Here is a 23,397-nt window from a genome sequence, read left to right on the forward strand (position 1 = left end):
TTTATTAGTAGAATTATTACAAGGACAAGGTATTCTTTTCTCCACTTTAGGTCATTGTGGTTATCTCCACAGAACCATCGTGACCCACCCAAAAAAATAAATAAATAAAATCAAACAGAGGAAGAACGGTAGCAGATGGTGAAGAGTCTCTGAGGGCCCCTGTGAATCCTGATCAGACAAGCACTGAACAGCAGAATGAGAGTTGATATGCTTAAAAAGTGTTATATTTATCATCTTTTGTTGCTTATGACACATTAGACACATCAACAATTGATCGTTCTTCTATGTCCTTTAATTGGTTAATCCAGCCATTTTCATTTTCAATAGTGTCCCTTCCCATAGACAAAGACACGAGATTATGATATCGCCAAGGATGCTGCTAACTTCTTTGGGAGGCAGTTTGCAAGAGTCTGCCTCCCACCATTTTACAGTAATCACTGATCATCACCGCAGAAGCTTCCTCGAGGGCTCTCGAGAACAGAGCAACTCTCAGTTCTCTCGACACGGGGACGGCATGGTGAACTTCGTATAGCTCTTGTCTTCTGCTGGGTTCCCTGCACGAAAACTAATTTGCTTTAACAAGGGAGTGTATTTTGGTGCCCGAGTCACAAGGCGCATGAGGCAGACCACGGTGCTATTATTAACAGGAGATTCAAACAGCTGTATGGCAGTCCGAAGCACCCTCTCCTCTCTGCGCTAACATACGGCCCTGGATTACAGGCTGCACTTGACCATTTAAATTACTGCAACAACCAGCCTTCAGCAGATGGGGCTCATTTCCATAATGTCCACTGTCGCCACCGAGAGCACTGATGACGCCGTTGCAAAAAATCCTTCCACCAATAACAAACTAGTCATTAAATTCAAACTAAACTTGAAAAACAGGAATGTTAGCACCATATATTAGATGCACAGAACTATTATTGCAATATATAAATGATGGTGTAGTGCCACACTTGGATTAACTTTAGATCTAAGTCTTTGGTCTTTATGTATAGCATCTACAGTAAAATGTAAACAAAGTAAATTAATCTTGTTTTTAAATGACCTAATCTGATCCTGAACAAATGTGGCAATTCCCTTCCATTTATTTTCTTTACTTCCTTACCAATTTCTTTGGATTGTCAGTAAAAAATGTCTAAACTTTCTGATCATATTTAAATATTAAAGTATGAATTTAAAAATAGAATGTATTTAATAACACTTTTTTTTGTTGTTGTTTTTCACACCCCAAGAAAGATTTTATTTTGTACATTAAAACATTTTTGTCAGCATTTCATCAACTATAAACTGGATATTTCTTAATTTTTTTAGTGTGACATTAAACTATAGAAATTGAATGCTAATTTATTTTAAGATTTTATTTTTTTTTTTTTATGTCAAGTGCTGATAATTTTTTGGTAGCCCCGGGTCTCTCGTATGAAAAACACACAAACAAGCTTTCCATATGGGAATATGCATTGAAAGCAAATCTGCCATCAAAATGACAAGTATTCGACGATGAGTAACTGAAGTTGTATATGGTCATTTGAATCAATTTCGAGAAACAATGCATTAAGTTTCAGCAAATAAATTGTGTTTATTTTTTTCCCTGTGGAGCCTAGGCTGATTGCGCTCTCTGATAATATCTAAATAACAACACAAACAATCAGTCATCGGAGGGTGTGGCGGCATAATTATCCGGTGAGAGGTCTGTGATGCTCTGTTACAAAGATCGCCACATGCATACTTAAAAAAAGAAGTGGCAAATTATTTTTAGGCTAACAGAGGTCTAATTTATTCGTCTGATGAAGTGCTTAAGCTAAGAGCTCCCCAGACACTAAATGAGACACATGCGTTCCCAAGGGGGTTTAACATTTGATTGGATGTAGTTATATTACTACAGCCTTAATTAAGAAGGGGGATGTGTTTCAGAAGCTCTTTCAAATATTTGTTTTTCCGCCATACTCTTGATAGACTCCAGGCTGTAGGAGGGAGAGCCAAGAAGGGTGTAACGGGCGGAGATACGACAGAGAACTCACTATCTTATTACAGGAGAGGTTTTCTTGTTCTCTCTGCCACTGCTTGCTTTGAAAAAAAAAAAGAAAAAAAGAAAAAGATGAACTAATTAGTCACATTAATCGGGTGAGATCTTCGAAAAGGTCCTGGGCTTTTTGAGGGAAGTTACCTTTCATGTATGCTCAGAGTGAAAAGTGTTCTTTGTAGCAAAATAAAAAAAGAGGTAACGTTCCTGGCATCAGGTCAGCACTCTGAGTTTTATAGTCAAAGAGTTTTTCTTGGCATGAAAGAGGACCACACTTATGCTGAGGTGTGCTGCCACACGGTCTTTGTCATATTGGAAGAGGTTCAGAACAAAGTGGAAATACTGTAGCGTCATTGATCCCAACTTGTGTGAGCCTGAGTAAGTGTGTGAGGTGGAGAGGAAAAAGAGAGAGGAGGCAGACAGTCGGTGAATATTTGGAAAGAGTGGGATTAGATGGTAGGAACAAGGCCTTCCCTCACTCTCACTCCAAGTCTCACTCACACAGGGAGACATACCATCTTGCTCTGTCTTTGTCATCTCCTCCAGCTTCTTTTGCTTCAGCGAGTCCACAACGTCTGCCAGGCTTCCTTTGCGGCGCTCCGGAGTCCCGAATGCTGATCCGCTCAGCATGTCACTCCGCTCCCGGGCCCCCTCCTCAGGTTTGTGTGGAGAAGTGGAATTGTTCCGGAAGGAGTACAGGGAACATACTTTATTGCTGTCAGGTTCCTATAAGACAAAAAAAAGAGAAAAAAGTCAGGAGAGGCGGTGAAAGGAAGGATGCGTGTTTAATGATAAGCCTGTTGTGCTACTGTCATAGCTTTTTGAGCTTTTGGACTGTTTTTTTATTCAAATGTCGTGATTGCTAACGGTATTTGAGCGTTGGGATGATTTGGCCACCTCAAATATGGTCTATTTTATGCACGAGCCTCTGTATTTTCAACAGCGCAATCTATTCTGGTAAATAAGACGTTGAGATGAAATGATGAGGTACCTTTTCATAGAGCCAATCCATAGTCTGTTAAGGCTTTACTATTCATCTGCACTATCTATACAGTGAAACCTTCGAACTAAATTGCTGTTTGAGTGCATTTGTGTAAAGATGACTGCTGTGTAATTTGCTCATTTTCTAGGAAAGGACTGTTGTTAGCTGAGTGCCTGAAGCGTTCGTAAATCTGCATCCTGTCTCTGGCTGTTGTTGTTTTTCTGTCCCACCTGTGTATGGTTTAGTATTTAACCAGGGGTTCCGTCTCTGGCTGACTGGCTGAGTGCTCCCTATGCACAAACAGAGACACAAAGAAAAGGGGGGAAAGAACGGGGCAGAATACTTTAGGAGTGCGTAATCGGCACACAGACCATGGCTGAGGCCTGCGTTTGACAGAAGGTAGCGTTAATTATGGTTTCTGGAGTCTGAGAAAGCAGAAGGTAGCTGTGGAGCCAGAAGTTGGAGCCTTTAACGGGGGAACAGTTATCTCTGATTTAAACTTTGGCCCGCGTGCTGAAGAGAATAAACACAGCAGACATTTGTATCAAACACATGCTGCACATTTATCATAGAAAAGTGTGATAACATGGGATATTACAGCTGTTACTGAAGGATACAGCATTGAAAGCCAGACAATCCCAAATAAAGACGGTCAGGAATGCAGAAAAATGGGCCGTTATGTGCCAAAATCTCATCCCTGTGTGGTATGTCGAGCAAAGGAGCACAGGGCGGTTTGGTACCAAGCGGCAGAGTGGCACGGCCGTGGCACAGCACCTCTCTGGGCTGAGCTGAATGGCTATGCAGCCTAGCAGAGACAGTGGAGAGCGCTTGAGGGGAGTGGAGAAGTGCTGGGTTAATCAGCTGGCATGGGTTCAGGGCACAGCCCACACAGGCGCATGGCACTGCAATGGAGCCAGGTAATCAGCAAAGGCAACTCTTGTTCCTTCCACCTCAAGGCTTCACCTCTCCTTTTTCTCATGCTCTCGCTGTAGCTCTCTGTTTTACCCTTCTCCTGTTTTGCTCATTTTGTCTCATGTAGTTTTTTTGTCTTCTCATTCTGGTATTTCTTAGTTTAATCCACAAACAGTAAAGACATAACAATAAAAGTGTCAAAATAAGGGGAAAGAAATTGTGAGAAGGTTTTATAACCGGGAACTAAAATGTATTCTTACCTTGAATAACCTCAGCAGATGATTTTTAAGTTCACTCCCTTAATATATTACAGAATAATGTCCAAGTTGTCCAAAATAAACAAAATCTGCAAAGCTGCATCCAACATCTATCAAAGACCGACGACTCCCTACATAATGTTACGATCAGTACCTCTTTTTCTATTCCTTCTTCTTAACTCAACATAGGAAGTACTATTGCTTCAGTGCTTCTGTGTTTTTGTATTGTCTCTGCTCTGACCTAACAAAATTTGAGTATGTCTCAGTGGATGGTCGCTCATGCAGGGCCAGGTTCTGCTGGAGGTTTCTTAGAGTTAAAAGGACGGGTTTTTTTTCTCTTCATTGTCACCACATGCTTGCATGGGACGACAGATTGCTGTGAAGTCGACCACATCACGCAGCTGGCTGAGCTTCCATAGATGAGCAATGTTTTACCACTGGCAGATACAACATCAACTGAGTAATGACATTACAATGAAATTGCTCAGTGTGAAGCTATGTACCTGGATTGTACTGGCATAAACTGAAATAATCTGAAGAGAATTTGAACTCCTCAGAATCCTTTCTGAGGAGTTCAAAGGAGTCAAAAACTATGGCATGTAACAGTGAATTATATGAAATTTTCTGACAGATGAATTTTATATAAAGTATACCATTTTTGTAGATGCCTGTCAACACCTATAGAAATTGTTCCCGAGTTAATTATGCTTCCTGTCCTGTTCACTTGCTGTCATCATGAAGCTATGTCTGCTGCAGGACCTATTCATGTATGTGTTGTGCTGCAATGCTGAGGAGGGTCTCAGCAGCCGGATGCAAAGTTACTTCAGAGGCCCTCTGGGTCTCTTTACCAGAGACCCGACTGTCACAGACAACCACCTGCCTCCTGCATCTATAGCCCACAAGTGAATCTGCTCTTCCTTGCTCTGCTCACATCAAAACTGCTCTACACTTAGAATGTACATGGTCCCCCGGGGTCTTGCTGTTTCCTTGCCGTGGATCTCCGAAAAGACATTTCACTAACAGCAACAAAAACCAAAGCATGCAAATTTGGGTACAGAAATATACCTTTATACCTTATCTGACTTCCCTCTGCAAGCCAACATTCAGAAAAGAGTGTGGCATCATCTGTTTGACCCTCAAATAGTGACTCAGTGTGGTGTTTTTCAAATATTCTCTTTTGAAGACAGCAGCTCTAAAGGTTCTACGGCATTAAGAAACCATAAGGCTGGTAAAAATGCAGGATAAAGCTTCTTTGTGCAAGCTAGAAACAATGAAAGCCTTATCATTTTGTATCTGAACACCTCAGGGAGGGCATAAGCAGAGTAGTTTTCACTAATAGGCATTTTTCTAGTTCTCTTTTGCAAGGCTTTCCTTTTATGCTTAAATTCCCACCACAAAGGCATCAAAACTAGAACTAAAAAGAGTTTCAACACTTTTTGAGACACATAGAAAGCTTACTTTTCACTTCTAAAAATTCACTGGATCTTTTGAGGCACTCAGGTAATAGATTTTTCTGTTGTTATTTCTAAAGGGAATGTCTTTGTGATTTCACACTTCAACCTATCAGTGGATTTCAGTGCAAACACAGATTATTGCTATTCATTTTTAACATTGCCAGAAGCAAAGGTGATTCTTTTTTTCCCCTCCAACTATCACAGCCAAATTCAAACAAGGTGCTAATGGCTCAGTGTGCTTCTTTTTTTCCAGCTATTTTATCCATGCAAAGATTTTTTATTTTTTTCAGAGGACTGCAATAGACTGAAATTTTGCAGTGTGTTGTGTGCATGTCTTACCATGCGCTGCTGTGCTGACACCAGGCTGTCCCAGTCGCTCTCCGGTGGCACGCTGCTGAGCGGCTGCATTTCATCGGGGGCTTTGCCGTGGAGCAAACTGTGCAGGGGCAGCTGAGGTGTGCCGTGGGCCTCTGCGCTTCCGTCTTTCTCCCAAGACAAGTGCTCCTGACTCATAGCATCGTCACCGTCAACCACAGACGCAAAAGGTGATGTGGCTTGCTTAGAAGACATGACTCTGCTGCAGGGCAACAAAACAAAAGTAGAGAAAAAGACATGAAATTCTGTTACAAACTCCAATTCCCGAATGTCACCAGTTCTTATGCGTGTTGCTGGTCTGTTCTGCATGTCATCGAGTCCCTGATGTAGCTCAGTTCAGATGGATGACTTGATATTCATTTGGAATCAAGCGTCCTTTGGATCTGCCTTAAACTCTAACACAGAAGGTCAGCCAATAAGTAGGACTGTATCTCCATAAGAAGTGAAAAATCAAATTTCTTAAAAGAAATTTTCCGAGGTCTTTTTAAAAGAACGATTTATTTTCTCACCTTTCTTTTCCATGCACTGTCTGACTAATCTTCCACTTGGTTTTGTCCTTCAAACATCTTTAATTTTCCTTGTTTGAGGTGATTTTACTTTGAAGCAATCAGACCCAAACAGCCAATTTTATTTAGAATAAAAGTACCTTTTAAAAAAACGAAAAGCTGGGAACTATTCAAAAATCCGGTGCGTGCTTTCATGAATACCACAGTGAAAGACATACTTGACAAATCAGGTGGAAAGAAAACAAATTTTAATTTTAATTTATGTCGGCTTTTTACAACCCAGCCTTTTTTTCTGTTTTCTGTTTCTGTTCCTTTTTGCTGTTTTTAGTATTCACAGAACCAGTTCCATTTTTTTTCCACAATTAATGAGGTCACACTCATGCTGTAGGTTACAATGAATGAGATTAAACACTGTGCAAGGAAATCTAATTATGCATTTGATAATCAATTAAAAAGGGAATAATGTGGCCTTCCTGTGTCATAAAGTGCAGAAAGGAAGCTGGAGAATATTTAGTTTTTAATAATTTAATTCTCCAGTTTTTTTCTTGTTTTATTTATTTATTTATTTATTTATTTATTTATCTATTTATTTATTTTCAGTGGCAGGATATATAGACTTATATAAACTATTCAGAACTCAATATTGTAATGTTAAGCAGACAGGTGTTTTAATATTTGAGTGACATAGGAAGTGGAATATAGATTTAGCGGTATGTATTCACAGGTCTTTGTTTTAATGGTATTTTTCAAAGATACTTGGAATATTTAACATTTTGTCACATTTCATCTATAAAGCCACACGAGATTTCATGTGATTGACAAACACAGAATTGTGCACAAGCATGACAAAAATAATGACTGGCAATAAATGAATTACTTCTGAAAATCTAAAAGGTGTAGTGTGGTAGTTCTGCTGAAAGGTGAACAAGTATTTTTTTAGTGGTATTATTTTACCACAAGAATATTCTCTATCAAATTTTCTTCAACAACAACCCTGTATCTAGCTTTGTTCCTTTTTAAACTCCCCCTGGGAAGTTTTCCTGCTCCCAAGGCATGATGCTGCCACCACCATTTCTTATAGGGGGTATGGTCTTAGTTTTCCATCACACTTAGCAATTTGCATTTAAGAAAAAAAAAAACATTGTCAGTCTTATCAGACCAGAGCACCTACTCACACATTTTCCCCAAATCTCTTTACGGCAAACAGAAAACATGCTCTACAGCTACACAACCATACGTTACATTCTGTTGGACTATCACAAAAACATGGCAATTAAACTCATCGATGTTAGAGATTACTACATGACATGATGTAAAAAAGCTCAAGGGGAACTGGCATATTTGCAATACCCTACTAGTCATAAAACCAAGTATTTCTTATGATAAACATCATCACTGATCACCATCTGCCCTGTTCTCCTCCTCTATCCACAGGGGTCAGTGTGACAGCACTTTACTTCCACTCTTAACTTACTAGTAGAGCATAGGGAGGGGTGTGTAGAGGGGACACTCAAGGCTGAAGCAGTGCATGGTGCTGTGGTGTCCTTGCACTCTCTGCTGAAAGCCAAGCAAAGATATGCTCGATGTAAGACCTGATATTTTACTAATAAGGACTTAACGTCTGATGGTTCTTGGTCTTACTCACTGACACATGAGAATTTTTATCTATGCCCACGTTAAAAGAAATTACTATCATAATTTGTTTGCATGCCAATGGGCTAAAAACATATAATGGACTGTAAAGCAAAGCCAAAAACTAGAAGCAGAGTAATACAATTTTTTTCATAATGCAACAGGAATATCTGAAGTTCCCAAAGAAATTGTGTTTGGAGCCAACCTTTTTGATTAGCAGACCTGAGCTCGTCTCTGTCTCCCGTCTTTCAGCCTCCGTGCTCAGAAGTGTTGTTGGCTGTATTTTTTAGTGGAACTTAGTCTTCAATTTTAATCAGCCATTAAATTGTTTCCTGCAATTATATCTGATCGAATCCCAGCTCAAAACTGTGTGCTGTTAATTGAAAATCAAGAGTCAGAGCAAAGTTCAGTGCACGTGTTTAACAGTAGGTGGAATGGGGGGGTTCACGTGTGTGAGTGGTGGGAGCGGGCCGATCACGTAGAATCCAGCGTATTTTTTATTCATGCACCCAAAAAGCTTGAGCCTGAAGCGAAACAAGCACCTCGTCTTCAATGGAGTGTGAGCGCGAAACAAAGCACTGCTTTTGTATTACACAGTAAATCAAGTGGTATTATTTTACCACTAAAATATTCAGTCTCTGAGGCACTTTTACTTTGGTCTCCAGCCATCAGTCAAACTGCTGAGGCGTGAGCGAGGGAAGACGATAGACAGGGAGCAAAGAAGAGAGGGAGCAGTGGAGACTCCATGCTCCTGTAACATGTGTCTACAGCAATCTTGTTAAAGAATGCAACAGATCTGCAGCAGGCTCCATAACAGTATTTGTCAGCAGGAGTTAATAATTTATTAGCAGCGCTGGGAGGGCTGCGCTCAGGCAGCTAAAGAGTGGGGAGAAATCCTTCTGCCCCACCCCCATCTTCTGACAAGCCCCATACAATACTACCTCATATTATTGAAGAGGAAAAGGGGAAGAGTGGCAATAATTCTCTGAAAATATCTGAGGGCAAGCGTACAGTATTTTCCTCCTCTTCTTTAGAGTGGGGATCACAAGGCTCTGAGATCTAAAGGGGTACGTGTGCAGTAGATTGGTGCTGACACAACAAAGACTTTAGATGAGGTGCAAAAAAGAAAAAGGGTAGAATTTATTTGAATGTGGTAAAGCATGTGGAAACTGTTCGTATGTTTGGATGGAATAGGTCTGTTATCTCTCTTGGCCTCCATGCACACAAAATAAATTTAGCAAAACAGCCCTGTTTGAACAACTGCACTGTGTTCTTCAAATAGCCCCATGTACATTAATTATTCAACTATAAAGGAAATGGGCTTACACTTTCACACACCAGGACCGAAAATGTGCACAGCTGATAAATTAGATCCAAATTCTATTAAGCAATAGATGCGGGGGGTTTTTTCTTAAAGACAAAGCCTCGGTCACTTTGAAGACCTGTGGCAGCGATGAGACAGGGTCAGATAAAGAAGCAGCATGGTCTATATATAGCTGACAATATTGCGCACATTTGAAGGATTAGGACTTAAGTTCTCTAGCCACAGGCTCATGTGGCCTGGAATGCTTTGAGTCATGAATTGTTCCCCTAGATAATGTTTCATCATCGTGCAAAACAGCCTCTGCCTAATTGGTAAGTATTAGAGGGGTGCTGTGCGCCGCTCATCTCAGGGGTCTTGTGACTGCTGGGCCATGTGTCCCCAGCTATCCCATTTCCTCTTTCATCATAAAAGGGTCTGGCCTGCTTTCGCCTGCCGTATCTGCTCTTTCACACTGTTTACCTTTTATAGACAATGGTGATAAGTAACCCTACACCGTCCCTCCTCCACCATCACTACTACCCCCTCATCCCACCCACTTGTCTGGTTTAGTGCTGCCGTGGATCTTCGGGCTTTGATTGGGAAAAAAAGGGGTTCGCAAGTATAGAACAGAGAATAGAATAAATATCTAAAAAAAGAAAGAAAATTGGAAAGGAAAGGTGAATAACTGGAAATAAGCGACATAATTGTACACAAATAAGCAAGTGTCCCAAATAATAGGACACAAAGAAGACAGAGATAAATTGCTTTAAAAGTTATAAATTTTGTGTTCATTCAGTTCAAAAAGCAGAACAAGCATTCAGGCAAAATAAAAATTAAGATCCACTTAACAAAGTTGCAACCAATCCCAAATTGCTGAAATTAATTGGAGATAAAGTTGTGATTAAAAAAAACAACAGAACAAAACAAAATGAAGGATGCAGCCCATACAAACAGAGATAAATGAAATAAAACTTTCATCAGATGATTACAGTGTGATTCTTTTGTCACACTTAAAAAAAAACATTAACATAATCTGAAAGAAACCCATAAAAATATGTTTAGAAAACCTATTCAGAAAGTTTTATTTTGTTATTAACTCTGTTAATCTTTTTCTTAACATTATGAAAATGTGAATAAGTGTTTTTATAGAAACATGAATCCTTTTTATACTCTCCATAAACCAAGCTGAACACGTTCAATAAAACTAATAATGATTTTAAATCATTCTTACTGTCATAAAAGTAAAATCAAATTACACACAGAAACTAGTGCTAGGACTCTGTGTTTATGCACGTGTGCCTGTGCGTGAGAGAGAGAGAGAAAAAGTGGGGGAAAAAAAGTAATCTACGTGTTTCCCTTCAGGGGTTCCTCGTGTTCTAACAGGTGTCATGGTTGGGTTCCTCTGGGTTCTTCACCTGCCATAATGAGATATAACTACCTGACAGCTCCCAGCTGGAGGAGCACTGACACAGAATCCACCGTTTAGCACAATTAAATTATCACCCTCCATTGTAATTGTGCCATGCTGTGCAGCAGCCAGGTTTCTTGGATACATAATCAGCCCTTAATGTGGGCCCTATGTTGTGCGCGTTGTGTCTTCCATTCATGGAAATGTGCATGCTTGCACATTGCTACACATTGCTTGTTGCATAATGCCTGCTGTTTTAAAACGACCTGAATGAAAAATATATATATATTTTTTTTTTGTTTTGTTTTTTGCAGGACAGAATACTTACATAAAGATACAAAAGTGTGGCTCAGAAATAGCTCATTTTCCCATCCAACTGCCGCACAGAGACGGCAGAATTGTCTAAATGAATTTGTTTAAATTGTTGCTCCATTATTGTTGACCTTCCCCTGCAAAAAGTCAACTCAATTATGGTGGCACTTCATCTTCACTTCACATTCTCTCCTGATACCTTCTCCATTAGAAACCGCTGCCGATGCCACAGTTAAAATCCACACTCAAATGATAGCCACCCAGAGCAAATTAAGCAAGCCACCTGAAGTGCACACTTTACATTTTGAGCAGAGCATTGATAATTACTTTGCAGGGAAAATTATTTGCAATAATATGTTGCTAGAGGAGCTTCCTTACAGCTCACTTTAAACACTCCAGCAGCTGCCATGACAGTGTGGTTGGTATCCTTTCCCCCCCACTCAAGGCAAAGGGTGATGCAGGTGTGAGAGTGCTTAAAAGTCTCTGTCTGTCTAATCGGGAAGGGTCGATTAGCACTCACAGGCTCGATCCCTCCGCTTCCTCCCCCATCCGCCTCCTTCTCCTCCTCTTTCAGTCCCCAGTGCCATCGGCAATTTTTTTCTGATCCCAGAATACAAGCTCAGACCTTGATGGCATAACAGCCTCTCAGTTTGCAGGACACACACTAGTTTACTCATGCGTATGCTCTCGGACATGAAAAATGGGAATGCAAAAAAAAAAAAACTAAAATTGTGGCCTTTTCTCAGCACAGATGACTAGCAGGAGGAGGATGCATTAAGGTGAAATGAAGACAATATGCTCACAAAGTATTGTGTTCTTTTCTCCTCTCTTTCTTTGAGCCTGTTTACTATCAAAATTCTTTGTAGTGCTATTGCAGCACTTGAGCAAATCTCGCAGAGAGACAAGCCATCAAGTAACTTAACTGAGTTTGATGAGCAACAGTGGAGCTTTGCGGTTTCCCTCGTGGTTGACGGTAAGTTATGAGCCCTTTGTGAGCGCCAGAAGGAAAACAGAGACTGGTATTTGGCAGGAACTCAATAATAAAGAAATCTTCTGTTCATGAAACCTGAACTATTTTGATGGAAACAATTGAGAATTGTTTAAGGAAAGAATAAGAAACAGTGACAGATGACATATAGAGCAGGGCGCCGTTTCTGTAAAAATCTTAAACAAAGCTCCATTTAGATGAGGCCCATTCTGGCATTTGCAAGTTTCTCAGTGCAGTAAAGAATGCACTTAAAATGTGGAGTAATATCTGGCACAGCTGCCAAAGAAATAATGGAAAGGCTCACACACAAGTGGCAGGATGCTGTTTTTCCACATGTTGTAAGCTTCACAATTCTAATTAAAAAAGTTTATTTTCTGTTGTCGTTCTGCCTTTTTTATTGTTAGAAATAAAGAAGTTGCCTTTTGTGTTATTCATAATCTCATACTGTTTTAGATTGTAGGCCGAAAGTGTAAACCTTATTTTGCTTTGGCTCCAATTTTGTTCGCAAAAAAAACAGTGACATTTATTAGTGCAGTTTTACAGTCACACAGAAGAGAACTGGCCTTTTCACACCCTTTTTTATTTTGTCACATTTGTCACATTAAAGTCAGAAGCTTAACATGTATTTGGATTTTACAGACATAATCCACAGTAGTGCATCATGGCAAAATACAACAAATAAAATTATAAAAAGGTGTGTTTTTAATCCACCAAATTAATACTTAGTGGAACAATTTTTCACGATCATCTTATCACATCAGGAGATTTAAATGTTTGTCCATTTACAAAATAGTTCAGGTTCAACAATGTTACAGTTTTGTTTCGCTGAGAAAACCTTGTGTTCAGAAAGCGTTAATTCAAAATATTCAACTTCGATTTCTGAGCAGACCACACTCCTGCATGTTTCCTTCATCCCTTATATAGACTTCATTTAGCTTATTGTTAGCTTATTTTGTGTTATTTCTACAACAGTCTTGTAATTATTTCATAAAGGCTGAAACAAATATTTGTGTTGTCAAATTATTTTTCCGCTGAGCAGTAGATTTCTGTAGTTCTGCCGAGTTACCATGGGCCTCTAAATGCTTCTATGATTAACATTCTTTTCATAATAATTTATGAGGACAATGCTTCCTTGGTAAGTCAATTTCAGATAATAGAGAAGTGTTACAGGAAATGTCCAAAGTTGGGATATTTTTTAAAACCTAACCTTGACTTAAAACCCAGCCTTACCCTGAAGCTGTATGGATTTAATGTTCTCTGACAAATTTCTGAGGCTTTCGCAAAAGCCTGATTTACTAAGAGTGTTCTTTTTATTATTTTATGCAATTGGTTGCACTCGATTTTTTTATAGCTGTATCAAATTAAAGAGGGTGGATGATAACAAAGGTAAATCACGCTTTCCTAATTTTTACTTGGAACATTTTGGACACTGTGTGTGAGTTTTATTCCACTCTACAATTATTTTCTGTCTGTCACTGGCTATAAGGGTGTAGTTTTAACATGACAAAATATAGGGATTTGAGGGCTGCACACTTCAGCTAGGACTGTACCTTTTATAAAAGCCTTTTTATTCCCCTTCTTTGTCTACAGGCCTCTGGATATTAGAAGAACTGGGGTATAGTTGGGCTGAGTAGCCACCTTTCATGTGACACATCAATTGGAAAATCAAAACAGGGGTAGTTCATTTGCTCCACCCAGATGAGGCCATCTACTGTAGCTGAGCCATGATGAATAGGGGTCAGGCAAGCCACACCTCAAAGATTTATGATTAAGGCTTATTATGTTGGGAAAACTGACATTGATTGCTGATTTAAACTGTTGAAACCAATTAATTTGCTGGGGCTGAATAGAAAGCATGGTCAACAGTGTGTGTCATTCTGACAGGTTGGATAGGATGAAGCCAAATGAATGGCTGCTGCCTGGCTCTGTTTGGAGGTGGTTAAAACCTACAACGTGTGATTGACAGCCAAAACAGAAAGAAAGAGAGAATCAGAGAAAAACTCTCAACAGGAAAAAAAAGGGTAGATATGACACGGGGGGTAAAAAAACCCCCAGAAGCTTTGGCCACTGATCTGGGTAATTGCCTAAAAATTTGCTTCACCACAAAGACATGTACATGGTGCTGTTCTAGCAATGCTGAAATAGTTTCATTCACAGTGTGGCACGGAGAAAACCCAAGTAAATGAATGTGAAACATGGCTCTAATATAATCAGAGAGCTGACAGACATGGTCGAACAGAAAAATGTGCTGCATTTCCACGCTGAGGAATTGGGTACTGTAGTGGATTAAATGCTGACTGAAACACGAAATGTCTCACCAGTGCCTTCGACGCCTCTCTGCCTTCATCCAGAGCAAACACCATTAAAACTGTACCTAACAGAGTCTATTACTAATGTGTTCTTATGCCACTTTACTGTCAGCTGTATGTTATTTTTTCTGTGGTTGTAGGCAGTAGCGTGTGTTTACTGATACCTTCCCCTTTGTGTTGGTTTCGCAGTTCTTTTGCAGGCTTGCTCAGACAACACAAGCGTCATGACAGGGTTCCAAAATGAAATCATTAACTAAATTGCTTTCTTAAAAAGCCACAAGTGTGCAGCAGGATTTGTGTGTGTTTGGCTGCGGGCCACGGGCCTCTGGTTCTCAGGCAGTAGTGCCCTGGCTCTGTTGTGGTTTCTTGCCACCACAGTCATTATGCTCAGCCTCAGCCGCGCACAATGCAGGGATGCAGCGCGCTTCGCCTCACTCCCTGGGATAAAAGTAAAATCATTTGAATAAGAACAGGAATTTACTTTGTATATGAAAAATTCTCGTCACAAGAGGACAATAAAACTACTACGAACCTCAAAGGAAGAAATAAAATGTACGTACAGAAACACTAATTTCATAGATATTATGCAACAATCTTTCAGAAAAGGTTGCCAATCTGCCTGAGATAGGTTTCAATAAACAAAGCAAACAGAAAAGAGAGCAGATAGTGAGTGAAGGACAGACAAATATTTGATAAGAAGATAGAGGCTGCAGCTAAGCTGTGTGGAAAGGTAGCTGAGGACTCAATGGACATACACACACATGCCTATGCACAAACCCCGGCTGTCTATCTGTTCTGCACTGACCTAAAGGTAGCAGATGTGTATTTCACAGCCTGTGGAGTGTGTAACCATTCTGCAAACAATAGACAGGACTCGACTAAGGTCACCACACTTGCAACACACTTTTTACAGTAACAGGCAGGACAATTTCAGTGGTCACTTAGTAAATAATTGACTTTGTTTTACTGCAGACCTCTAAGGGATTTTTGCAGAAATTAGAAGTTAGTTTGGACAGATACCTCTAATTTATTTATATTCATAGCACAATTTTTTTTCAGATGGAAAATAAGACAGGCATCACTCAAATGTTAATAAAACATTGTCAAAAAAGTTGTCCTCAAAAAAAAAGAAGATGTTTTTATTTACATTACATTTAAAAATGCAATGTTTTCTATTATTTATACCTTTAAAATGAAACATCTTTATTGTTATTACAGCAATTTATTAGGCCTGGTCAGCTTTTTGAAAGTTCCCACTGGTATTTTGATGGCTTTTAGTGATGAACTTGATCTTTGAGGCCACAAGACCTCCTTACTGTCACACTGGTCTTCAGCTTCCTACACAGATTGTTTATTAGTAGAAACACGGTGATAAAAATGTTAAGTTAACTTAAAACCTAAATCTGCCAGGGATATGATTATTTCTGATCTTGTATATTCTTTCAATGCATCTGCAATTAGTCCGGTCCTATGTGCAAAGACAACTTTATATATCTTTATTTAAAGTTGACAAAAGCAGCATTTACTGTTAACTAGAACTGAAAACTTTGACAGAGAAAAAAGAAATGAGTATGTAAATATCAATTAAGCCATCCACTATGGTTTCACATTGAGAACTCATTATGAGATTTAACTAGATATTTATTTATTTGTTAGCATGATTACGCGCTGTGAACTCTGTTGTGCAGCTCCTATGCAATTTGCAAATCTTCTTCTCAAGTATTAGCCAGGAATATGAACTATAAATGGCAGCCACATGACTATAGCATAAATTAAAAATACAAGACATAGTTCTATGTGAATCTTAGCCAAAGAAATCCCCAAAGCGTTATTTTTTGTGTAAAATGTATCTTTTTTTGGAGCTGTCGAGGAGCGAGTAATAAATCCAAAGTCTTTAGAAAGCTAGATTTGGCCAAAGACTTTGCTGTCTTTAGACAGAAAAAAATATATATATTCTTATTTGCTTGCAAGCCAGGTTTTCAGGGAAGCGCTCTAAAAGCTATCAAAAGTTTAAGCGTTTCCCACATCCTCCTCTTGTGGGTGTGCCTGTAAAGTGCTTCACTCCCTCTTCTGAGAACCTCCATGGAATTGCATCATGGGATGGCGAGTATGATGGTAGCAATATACTGTAACATGGGGGAAATACCTAATTTTGGTTGATTCATAAACACCTTGTGAACTGACTGGTCTCAGAAAAATGTGTGCTTTGCTGCATTTTGGGTCCAAGGTGACCCAAAATCACCTCGGAACACACAGTTTATGGTCATCTTTCTTTTATTTCGTGCTTACGTTAGCCCTCTATCATTATGAGTGTGGGTCTTCATCAGAGGCCCTTGTTTGGTACAGTTAGAGTTGATGCGATATGAACTGCACACCAAGAGTCAGCAGCGATCTGCATATTCAATAACTTCCGTAATTATATGCGCAATTCATCAGATGGGATGTGATTGCAGGGGAAGTGGAATAGAGTGGAATAGAGAGGAGCAGAGAGGTCTGATTCCTGGAGGACTAAAAGTCTAATCACAAAACTAACATGATAATTGAAATCTAAATTGAAAGGCTTTGCTCTCAGGGAGCATATGTCAGACATGGTGTGTAGAGGAGTTAGTGAGAGTGCAACAGAGGAAGAGAGAGCGGCGGGAAATATTTAAGTTAAATATGCCAAAAACACCATGCACAGAAAATAGTAAAAATATTATCAAAAAAAATATTAAAATCTTCAAATATTCTTACTTGTTTGATTAAAGACAAAATCATCACACTGTTGATCAGAAAGATCCTGTTTACATGAGTCTGCCAACATTTTTTTCATCTGTCTTGTCTTACATTTAACACATCAAACAATATGTTAGAGAGCATGTTTGAGTTTTTAAATTAATAAGTTATTTTAACATTTTTTCTTTATTATTTGGGACCCAAAAAGGCTTTTATGTTCACAAAAAGCACAATCTCACCAGGTCATTTTTCTAGAGAAATTTTGTCTTTACCTTTATCTCAGGCGCTTTGTCCCAGCTCTCTTACTTTTGCCCCCTTTGTCTGCTGGATGTCCTGAACACAGGATTCATATTCATCTCTCAATAACATTTAATTAGTTATGCCAAATTCATTAACCTGTACTGCTGCTCGGCTGGCCTTGGTCATAAATTTGCTTAATGTGAGCAGACGCTTTGCAGCTGTAATAAGGGACATAAAACTTAAAGAGAAGCAGAACACTGTCCCTATCTAGTCATGGATCATTCAAACTTGTGTTTTAGAACAGCAGCCTTCCTGTATGAGATACTTTAACAGGTTTTTCTATGAATCCCTGCAAATTTTTTTTAATTTATGCCTCTGTTCACAAAACCATTACTTATTCCGAAAAATAGTTCAACAGTAATTGTGAGTTAAGATTAATCTTGTGTTTCAAATTACTTTTGAAACACAAGAGAGATAGCTTTTCTCTGCCCAGCTGGTCGTTTTAAGCAGTAATAAATGCACGAAATAAAGTTCCATTGTTAAAACAAAATAAATAGACAACCTTCACATTGACTTTCCTGTGGTCCTCTATCCCCCAGTGGTCTCGCCTAACAACTCCCACCAAAGAGCCTATTAGACCTGAATCCCACTTTGCTGTTAAAAAGGGTCCTGTCCTTTCAGCACACTCACTTCCCTGCTTTCTGTTTTTCATGGCATAGGTGGTGGAGGAACACAAGTTCATTGTTCCCTCGCAGATGGAAGTTGGAGTTACCAGGGTAACGGCTCTAATCCTCTCCTTTTTTTTTACCATTTCTTTCATATTAACAGTCCATCGAGAGCTACCTTTTAAGTCACAGGCAAGGAGTGCCTGCTTACCCACTTTTAATTAGCCATGACTCTGTTTGCCAGGAGACAGCATGATGAGCTAATCGAAATTTACGAAATAATGACGCACTGTGAGAGGCTACTTCTTCCTCCTGCGTCCCGCTCCAAGAATAACAATAATGAGGCCATTATGGAGGATTGCACTTTAAAAAGGCTGTGCTGCCACCAAAACAGAGGACATAATTGTTCTAGTGTTTTCCATACAATCAACAACCCATTGTGGATTGACTTCAGAACGAGCAGAGCAAAGAATGGGTGTCATAATGATTGGTCTGTGCTGCCTTCAAGATGCTGTACAAAGTGCCCAGTGAGCTAGATAGACTACTGATTTTCTTGTGGATGAAGGCAACTGTCTAGTTTTGTATGAAAAATGTCTTTTCTTCATTTTTTGTGTGTGTATTGCCATTTATTGTGTGTGCGTCCTCTAATGTAGCCCCCAGGCTATAACTGAGAGCCCACCCCCAATTCGTACGATGAGATGCGAAGAACCTCAAAACGGTCGGAGATATTGACCACATATGCACATGTTTTTATGTTTTGCAGAGGGCCTAATAAAAGTGTCTGTGTTTCTAAAAGAAAATAAAAAACAGATCGTACTCATCAGCATACATTCAAAAAGACAGCGTAGTTCAATCAAGCATGTCAAGCTGAGCGTTATCTATCATGTCAGGATGGCTCAGTTTGAAAATCGCATGTCTGCACTCCAAACTAACTCAATTACAGAGCAGTTTAGGCCATCTTGAAATTAAAAAAGATCAACAGAGACAAAAAAAAAAACAGCAAATAAAAAGTCTGTAAAAAAAAGTTTCGCACCCAATCTCGCAGGTGGAGAGCATGCTGCGGTTGCACAAACATGGCTCTCCAGCTATTAGTTGAGCTCCATTGTAATAGGGAAGAGGAGAAAACGGGGCTTGACGGCAGGAGGAATGCTAAGTGGGCCCCTTAGTCTAGTCAACCTTCAGTGGGTTTCATTTATCTTCATCTTGTTAGGCTAAATTAATTAACAATCTCAACGTTACACACTTTCTCCTTTCATTACATCAAATAATGGCGAAAATGTAGAGGGAGGTCCTGCCCACTGGGAGTACACTGAGACTGAAGATCTCTCTGTCTGCCTGTCTCCCTCTCTCTCTGTTTCTCTCTCTCTCTCTTTCAGTCATCATCTCTCTGTCTTTCTGTTCACATATCTGCGCTTAGTTCCTTCCCGTTTCTCTCTTTTGCTCACTCTCATTTTTCCTCTCACTTTTTTGACTGCACAAACAAAAAGCTGATAAATATGTTGCCTAGACATATAAAAAATTGATCTAAGGTGAAATCAACAAAGAGACGCTAAGGAGACTGAATGACAAATTGTATGCAGTAAGACAGAAAACTTTTGGCTCAGTTCAGAGAATTTTTAAAACACTATTTACTAAAACCAGGCACAGAAACAAAAGCTTGAGAGTTGGGCTTAAAATGAAGACTCAAACTGTTTGACTTCCCGGTGTTTGCCACAATAACTGTGTAACAGGTTTCGTGTTTATTAAAAATGAAAGTGGTTTCATTTGGCGCCTCCACAACTCATGCCAACTCAAAACCAACCTCATGACTCAACACATTAATGAAAGAAGGAGCATCTGTGATGAGGTACTAGAGCATAAAAAGTAAAAAAATAAAAAATAAAAAAAAACAATCCACTCTGCTGAAGATTTGTATGTGTGACACTGCTTAAAGGACTCACTCTGACCTAACTTTGTTTTTAGAATAAAGAAACTAGGATTCTTTAATGGAGAACGGTGCTTATCCACCTCTGCTTCTTTCCATTTCACCCCCTGCCTCAAAGCCCACTTCCCACTCCAGGATACAAGTCTTATCAAAGCAAAAAGGGCTAACCCTGAAGCAAAGCCTGCCTTTAATCTTGGCCCGATTGTCTGGGCCTCAATCAGTGTGCATAATATCTTTCTGCTGCTGCCTTTAATTAAAACTGACATTGACAGAAGGGTGTGCATTAGAGGTGCAATAAGGCATTGAAAAAAAACTGGAAAAACCTGTCACATAAAGTAGGAGAAAAGGGTAAGAAGCATTCGGTGAAGGATCTAATTTTTAATTTTTAAAAATACTATCTCGTGTTAATTGTTCAAAATGTACGACACCGCTCACCTTTTTGGTTACCCATTAAACTAGTTTCAACAGGTGCTGCGAGATCCACTTTGACGGATTGCTACAAAAGCAGAAATGAGAAATGGTAGCGCACATTAAAAAATTAAACAGGTTTTTTTCTGAATAACCATCGGCAACACCCCACCAAAGAAATTGGTGTCGTTTATATTGTACATTTTTCAGCTTGTATTTTACCTTTTTAAAGCAGAATCTGTAAATAAAGTTAGAATGTGATAATATAAACAATTAAAGGTAAGTGGTAAGTAATTTTTTCTCTTGTGCAACAGAATTTTGATTAAACGGTTTGCTTAATTCATAGATTTGCATGTGTTAAAAAAACGTCCTTGTAAACCCAAACAGGATGATTTTGCTAAGAGTTTATTCCTCTTTTGCGAAATGCTAAAATAAAGTAGCTTCACCCCCCTTCTCCCCTCCCTCTTTTAAGGTAATAAATTTGAGATTCCATCTGTTTGAAAAAAATAAAAACAATTTCAAATAGGCAAAACATTTTCCTATTGAATTTCTGAAGGACGCTTTGATGAGCAAGAGTAATGGTATCAAATTGTCCTTTCTTTTTAAAATGCCCCCAACCGTTCTGTGGGAGAAAAAAAAATGCTGTTAATTTAATCAAATAAGTGACCTTTTGAAAAAGAAATCAAAGAGGATTCATTAGCTTTAGTAAAGTTTGGCTGACAGCAGCTTTGAAAGGCAGATGCTGCTGTGGCTTTTAATGAGCCAGCCCTAATTAGGGAGCAACACTGGAGCCTAGAGAAGGTGGTTGACTAGGAAAGGAGCCAATGGTAAATAAGCTTGCTTATTTACTTCCACTGTGTGTAATGACAGCACACATTTTTAATTAGAATCCCAGGATGTGTAAAGGCAGAAAAAAAGAAAAATAAATAAATGCAAATCTTTACATTAGGGTGAAGACAAACACAGGATGGAAGGGGAAACAAGAGTACATCACAAGACTGATTTGCCAGCGATTGCCTCAACCACCCGGCCCTGATAAGGGTGTTTAGCAAGGCAGGGGCAGATGAGGAGAGTGGTCAGACAAGAGCATGCAGTATGAAGACACAGAGAGCCTGACCTGCAGGCTGTTAAAACTGTGAAATGAGTGGAGGCAAGGGGTGGGGCGAGCTCATGTGTATGTGACCGTCAAGTTGTTGATGTGTGCTTTCAGTCTGACTCAAGGCTGTAAGGGTGAGCATGCTTCACAGCCACGCAACACATGAACACAACTGTAATAGACAGCTTGGGTAAATATGCAAGGATCTATGTCTTTCAAATGTACAAACACATGCGCACACGCCAACATGTGCTCGCACACACACACAAGGGGTAAAGTCCACAGCTAACAATGTGCCAGAGAGATTAACCCCCCCAACGTGTGCCTGCCTCACCACCCTTGCCCGACCTGTGATCCTAGATGGCAACAACGGAAATGAAACTAACCTCAGTAAAAAGCTGCTACGAAGAAAGCCCTCCATGTCAGCGAGTGGGGTTCTGGTAGGAAAAATCACAGAGAACATCTTTTTTTTAACTGAGAAATGAGTTATAATCAGGAAGAAGAGCAACAAGAGATGGGGAAGGAGGAAAAAAGGGAGAATGAAGCAAAGAAAAACACACTGATCATACATCTTCCTCTTATGCACCATCTTATGTCTTTAATTAAAGCAAAAATATGACTTGGAACCCATCCTCTTTTTTATGAACTGACATCATTAATTACATCTCTTTCCATTGAGGGATTGGATTTGCATACAACATCGGTTTGCGCTGATGATATGTTAGCATCAAATAAACCCTGCCTACTGATCCCCATGCAGCCCATATCCATGGCTTTGTGTAGATATATGGATGTGGATCCAGCCCCTGTGACCACAGAACCCTGCTGTTCAGAGTAGCCAGCGGTGGTCCAGCTGCAGCCCATGTGTGGCGAGGCTGCTGTGGCTTCTAGGAGCTCGGCCACAAGGGACCCAAGCTGGGAATCGCAGCGCCAAAGAGGCAAAAGGATGTGGTCATGATGTCACCACTTGTATAGGTCGCTCTGAAGCCGTACCCACAAAAAAAAAAGCTGCAGACACATGACTAAAATTGACTTACAACAGGTTTCCATTAGGCAATGGTATTGGTCTGTGTAATGTACACTTTTTATTGTGTTAAGACTGACTGAAAATTGATTGCGACTCTCATGCTTTTTGTTTAACTGGTAGGAAAAGAGCAAGGATTGTACAGAATGATTTTGTCAGTGGAAACTTTACTGGCTGCTGAAGTTTCTTTCTCTGCTTCAATAAAAAAAATATACTGCTATTCTGATTTGAAAAAAAAAATAGATCTCACACAATGTCAATATAATATAGAGACATTTATCCTCAATATTTATTCTCATCTTTGTCCTTTTATTCAATTTCATTTTCTTAAAGTTCAGAAGGAGTAAAGTCAATACAAAGCACGACTGCGACTTTTAAAACTAACCATGAAAAAAAGCACTAATAAATAACACAAGTCCAACAACGAACAACATCTCAGCTCTTAAACACCTTAAGTTTTAGTTGCATGGGTGTAATTTAGCATTTTCCATTCTTGCTCAAGTGGCTTACGAGACAAAGCCTGTGAGAAAGTGGAAAGAATGAGCCAAGCCCAAGGACACTGTGCCTTTCAGCCCGGCCAGCACTTAGCGAAGCAGTGGCTCCACAAGGCCCAAAGGGCTCAGCCGAGACTTTTCTCACAATAAGGTGTCTGGGGAGGCGGGAGTGGCATAGCCAGGGGTACTTGCAGCCCTGCTCTTTTCTCCACTCTGTTGGGCCCAGAGCACATAATACCATCACCATGCCACAGCACACCGAGCCAGTGACAACGTGAGAAAACAACCGTCAAACAGAGCAGAGCAGATCAAGCGTGTCTCCTCACTTCTGGGAGTGCAAAAAGCACGCATTGCAGGCACACACAAACCA

General features: G+C 39.7%; 1 protein-coding gene across 9 annotated transcripts in view; it reads right to left on the reverse strand.

Moving 5' to 3' along the window:
* The window catches only part of sox6 (SRY-box transcription factor 6), a 137,385-nt gene that overhangs the window by 84,849 nt on the left and 29,139 nt on the right, over positions 1–23,397 (reverse strand). For 5 of the 9 annotated variants that reach the window (XM_044099990.1, XM_044100006.1, XM_044099974.1 and 2 more), the window contains exons 3-5: positions 21,896–21,946; positions 5,968–6,205; positions 2,539–2,749 (exon numbers count right to left, since the gene is read on the reverse strand). In XM_044099990.1, coding sequence (XP_043955925.1) covers positions 2,539–2,749; positions 5,968–6,205; positions 21,896–21,930 — 484 coding nt within the window. In that variant the 5' untranslated portion in view covers positions 21,931–21,946. Of the gene's footprint in view, positions 1–2,538; positions 2,750–5,967; positions 6,206–20,440; positions 20,459–21,895; positions 21,947–23,397 lie in introns of those variants that run through there. The other 4 variants (XM_044100028.1, XM_044100016.1, XM_044100022.1 and 1 more) reach the window with 2 other exon arrangements.

This window comes from Gambusia affinis, linkage group LG02, assembly GCF_019740435.1.
Source record: "Gambusia affinis linkage group LG02, SWU_Gaff_1.0, whole genome shotgun sequence".
NCBI lineage: Eukaryota > Metazoa > Chordata > Actinopteri > Cyprinodontiformes > Poeciliidae > Gambusia > Gambusia affinis.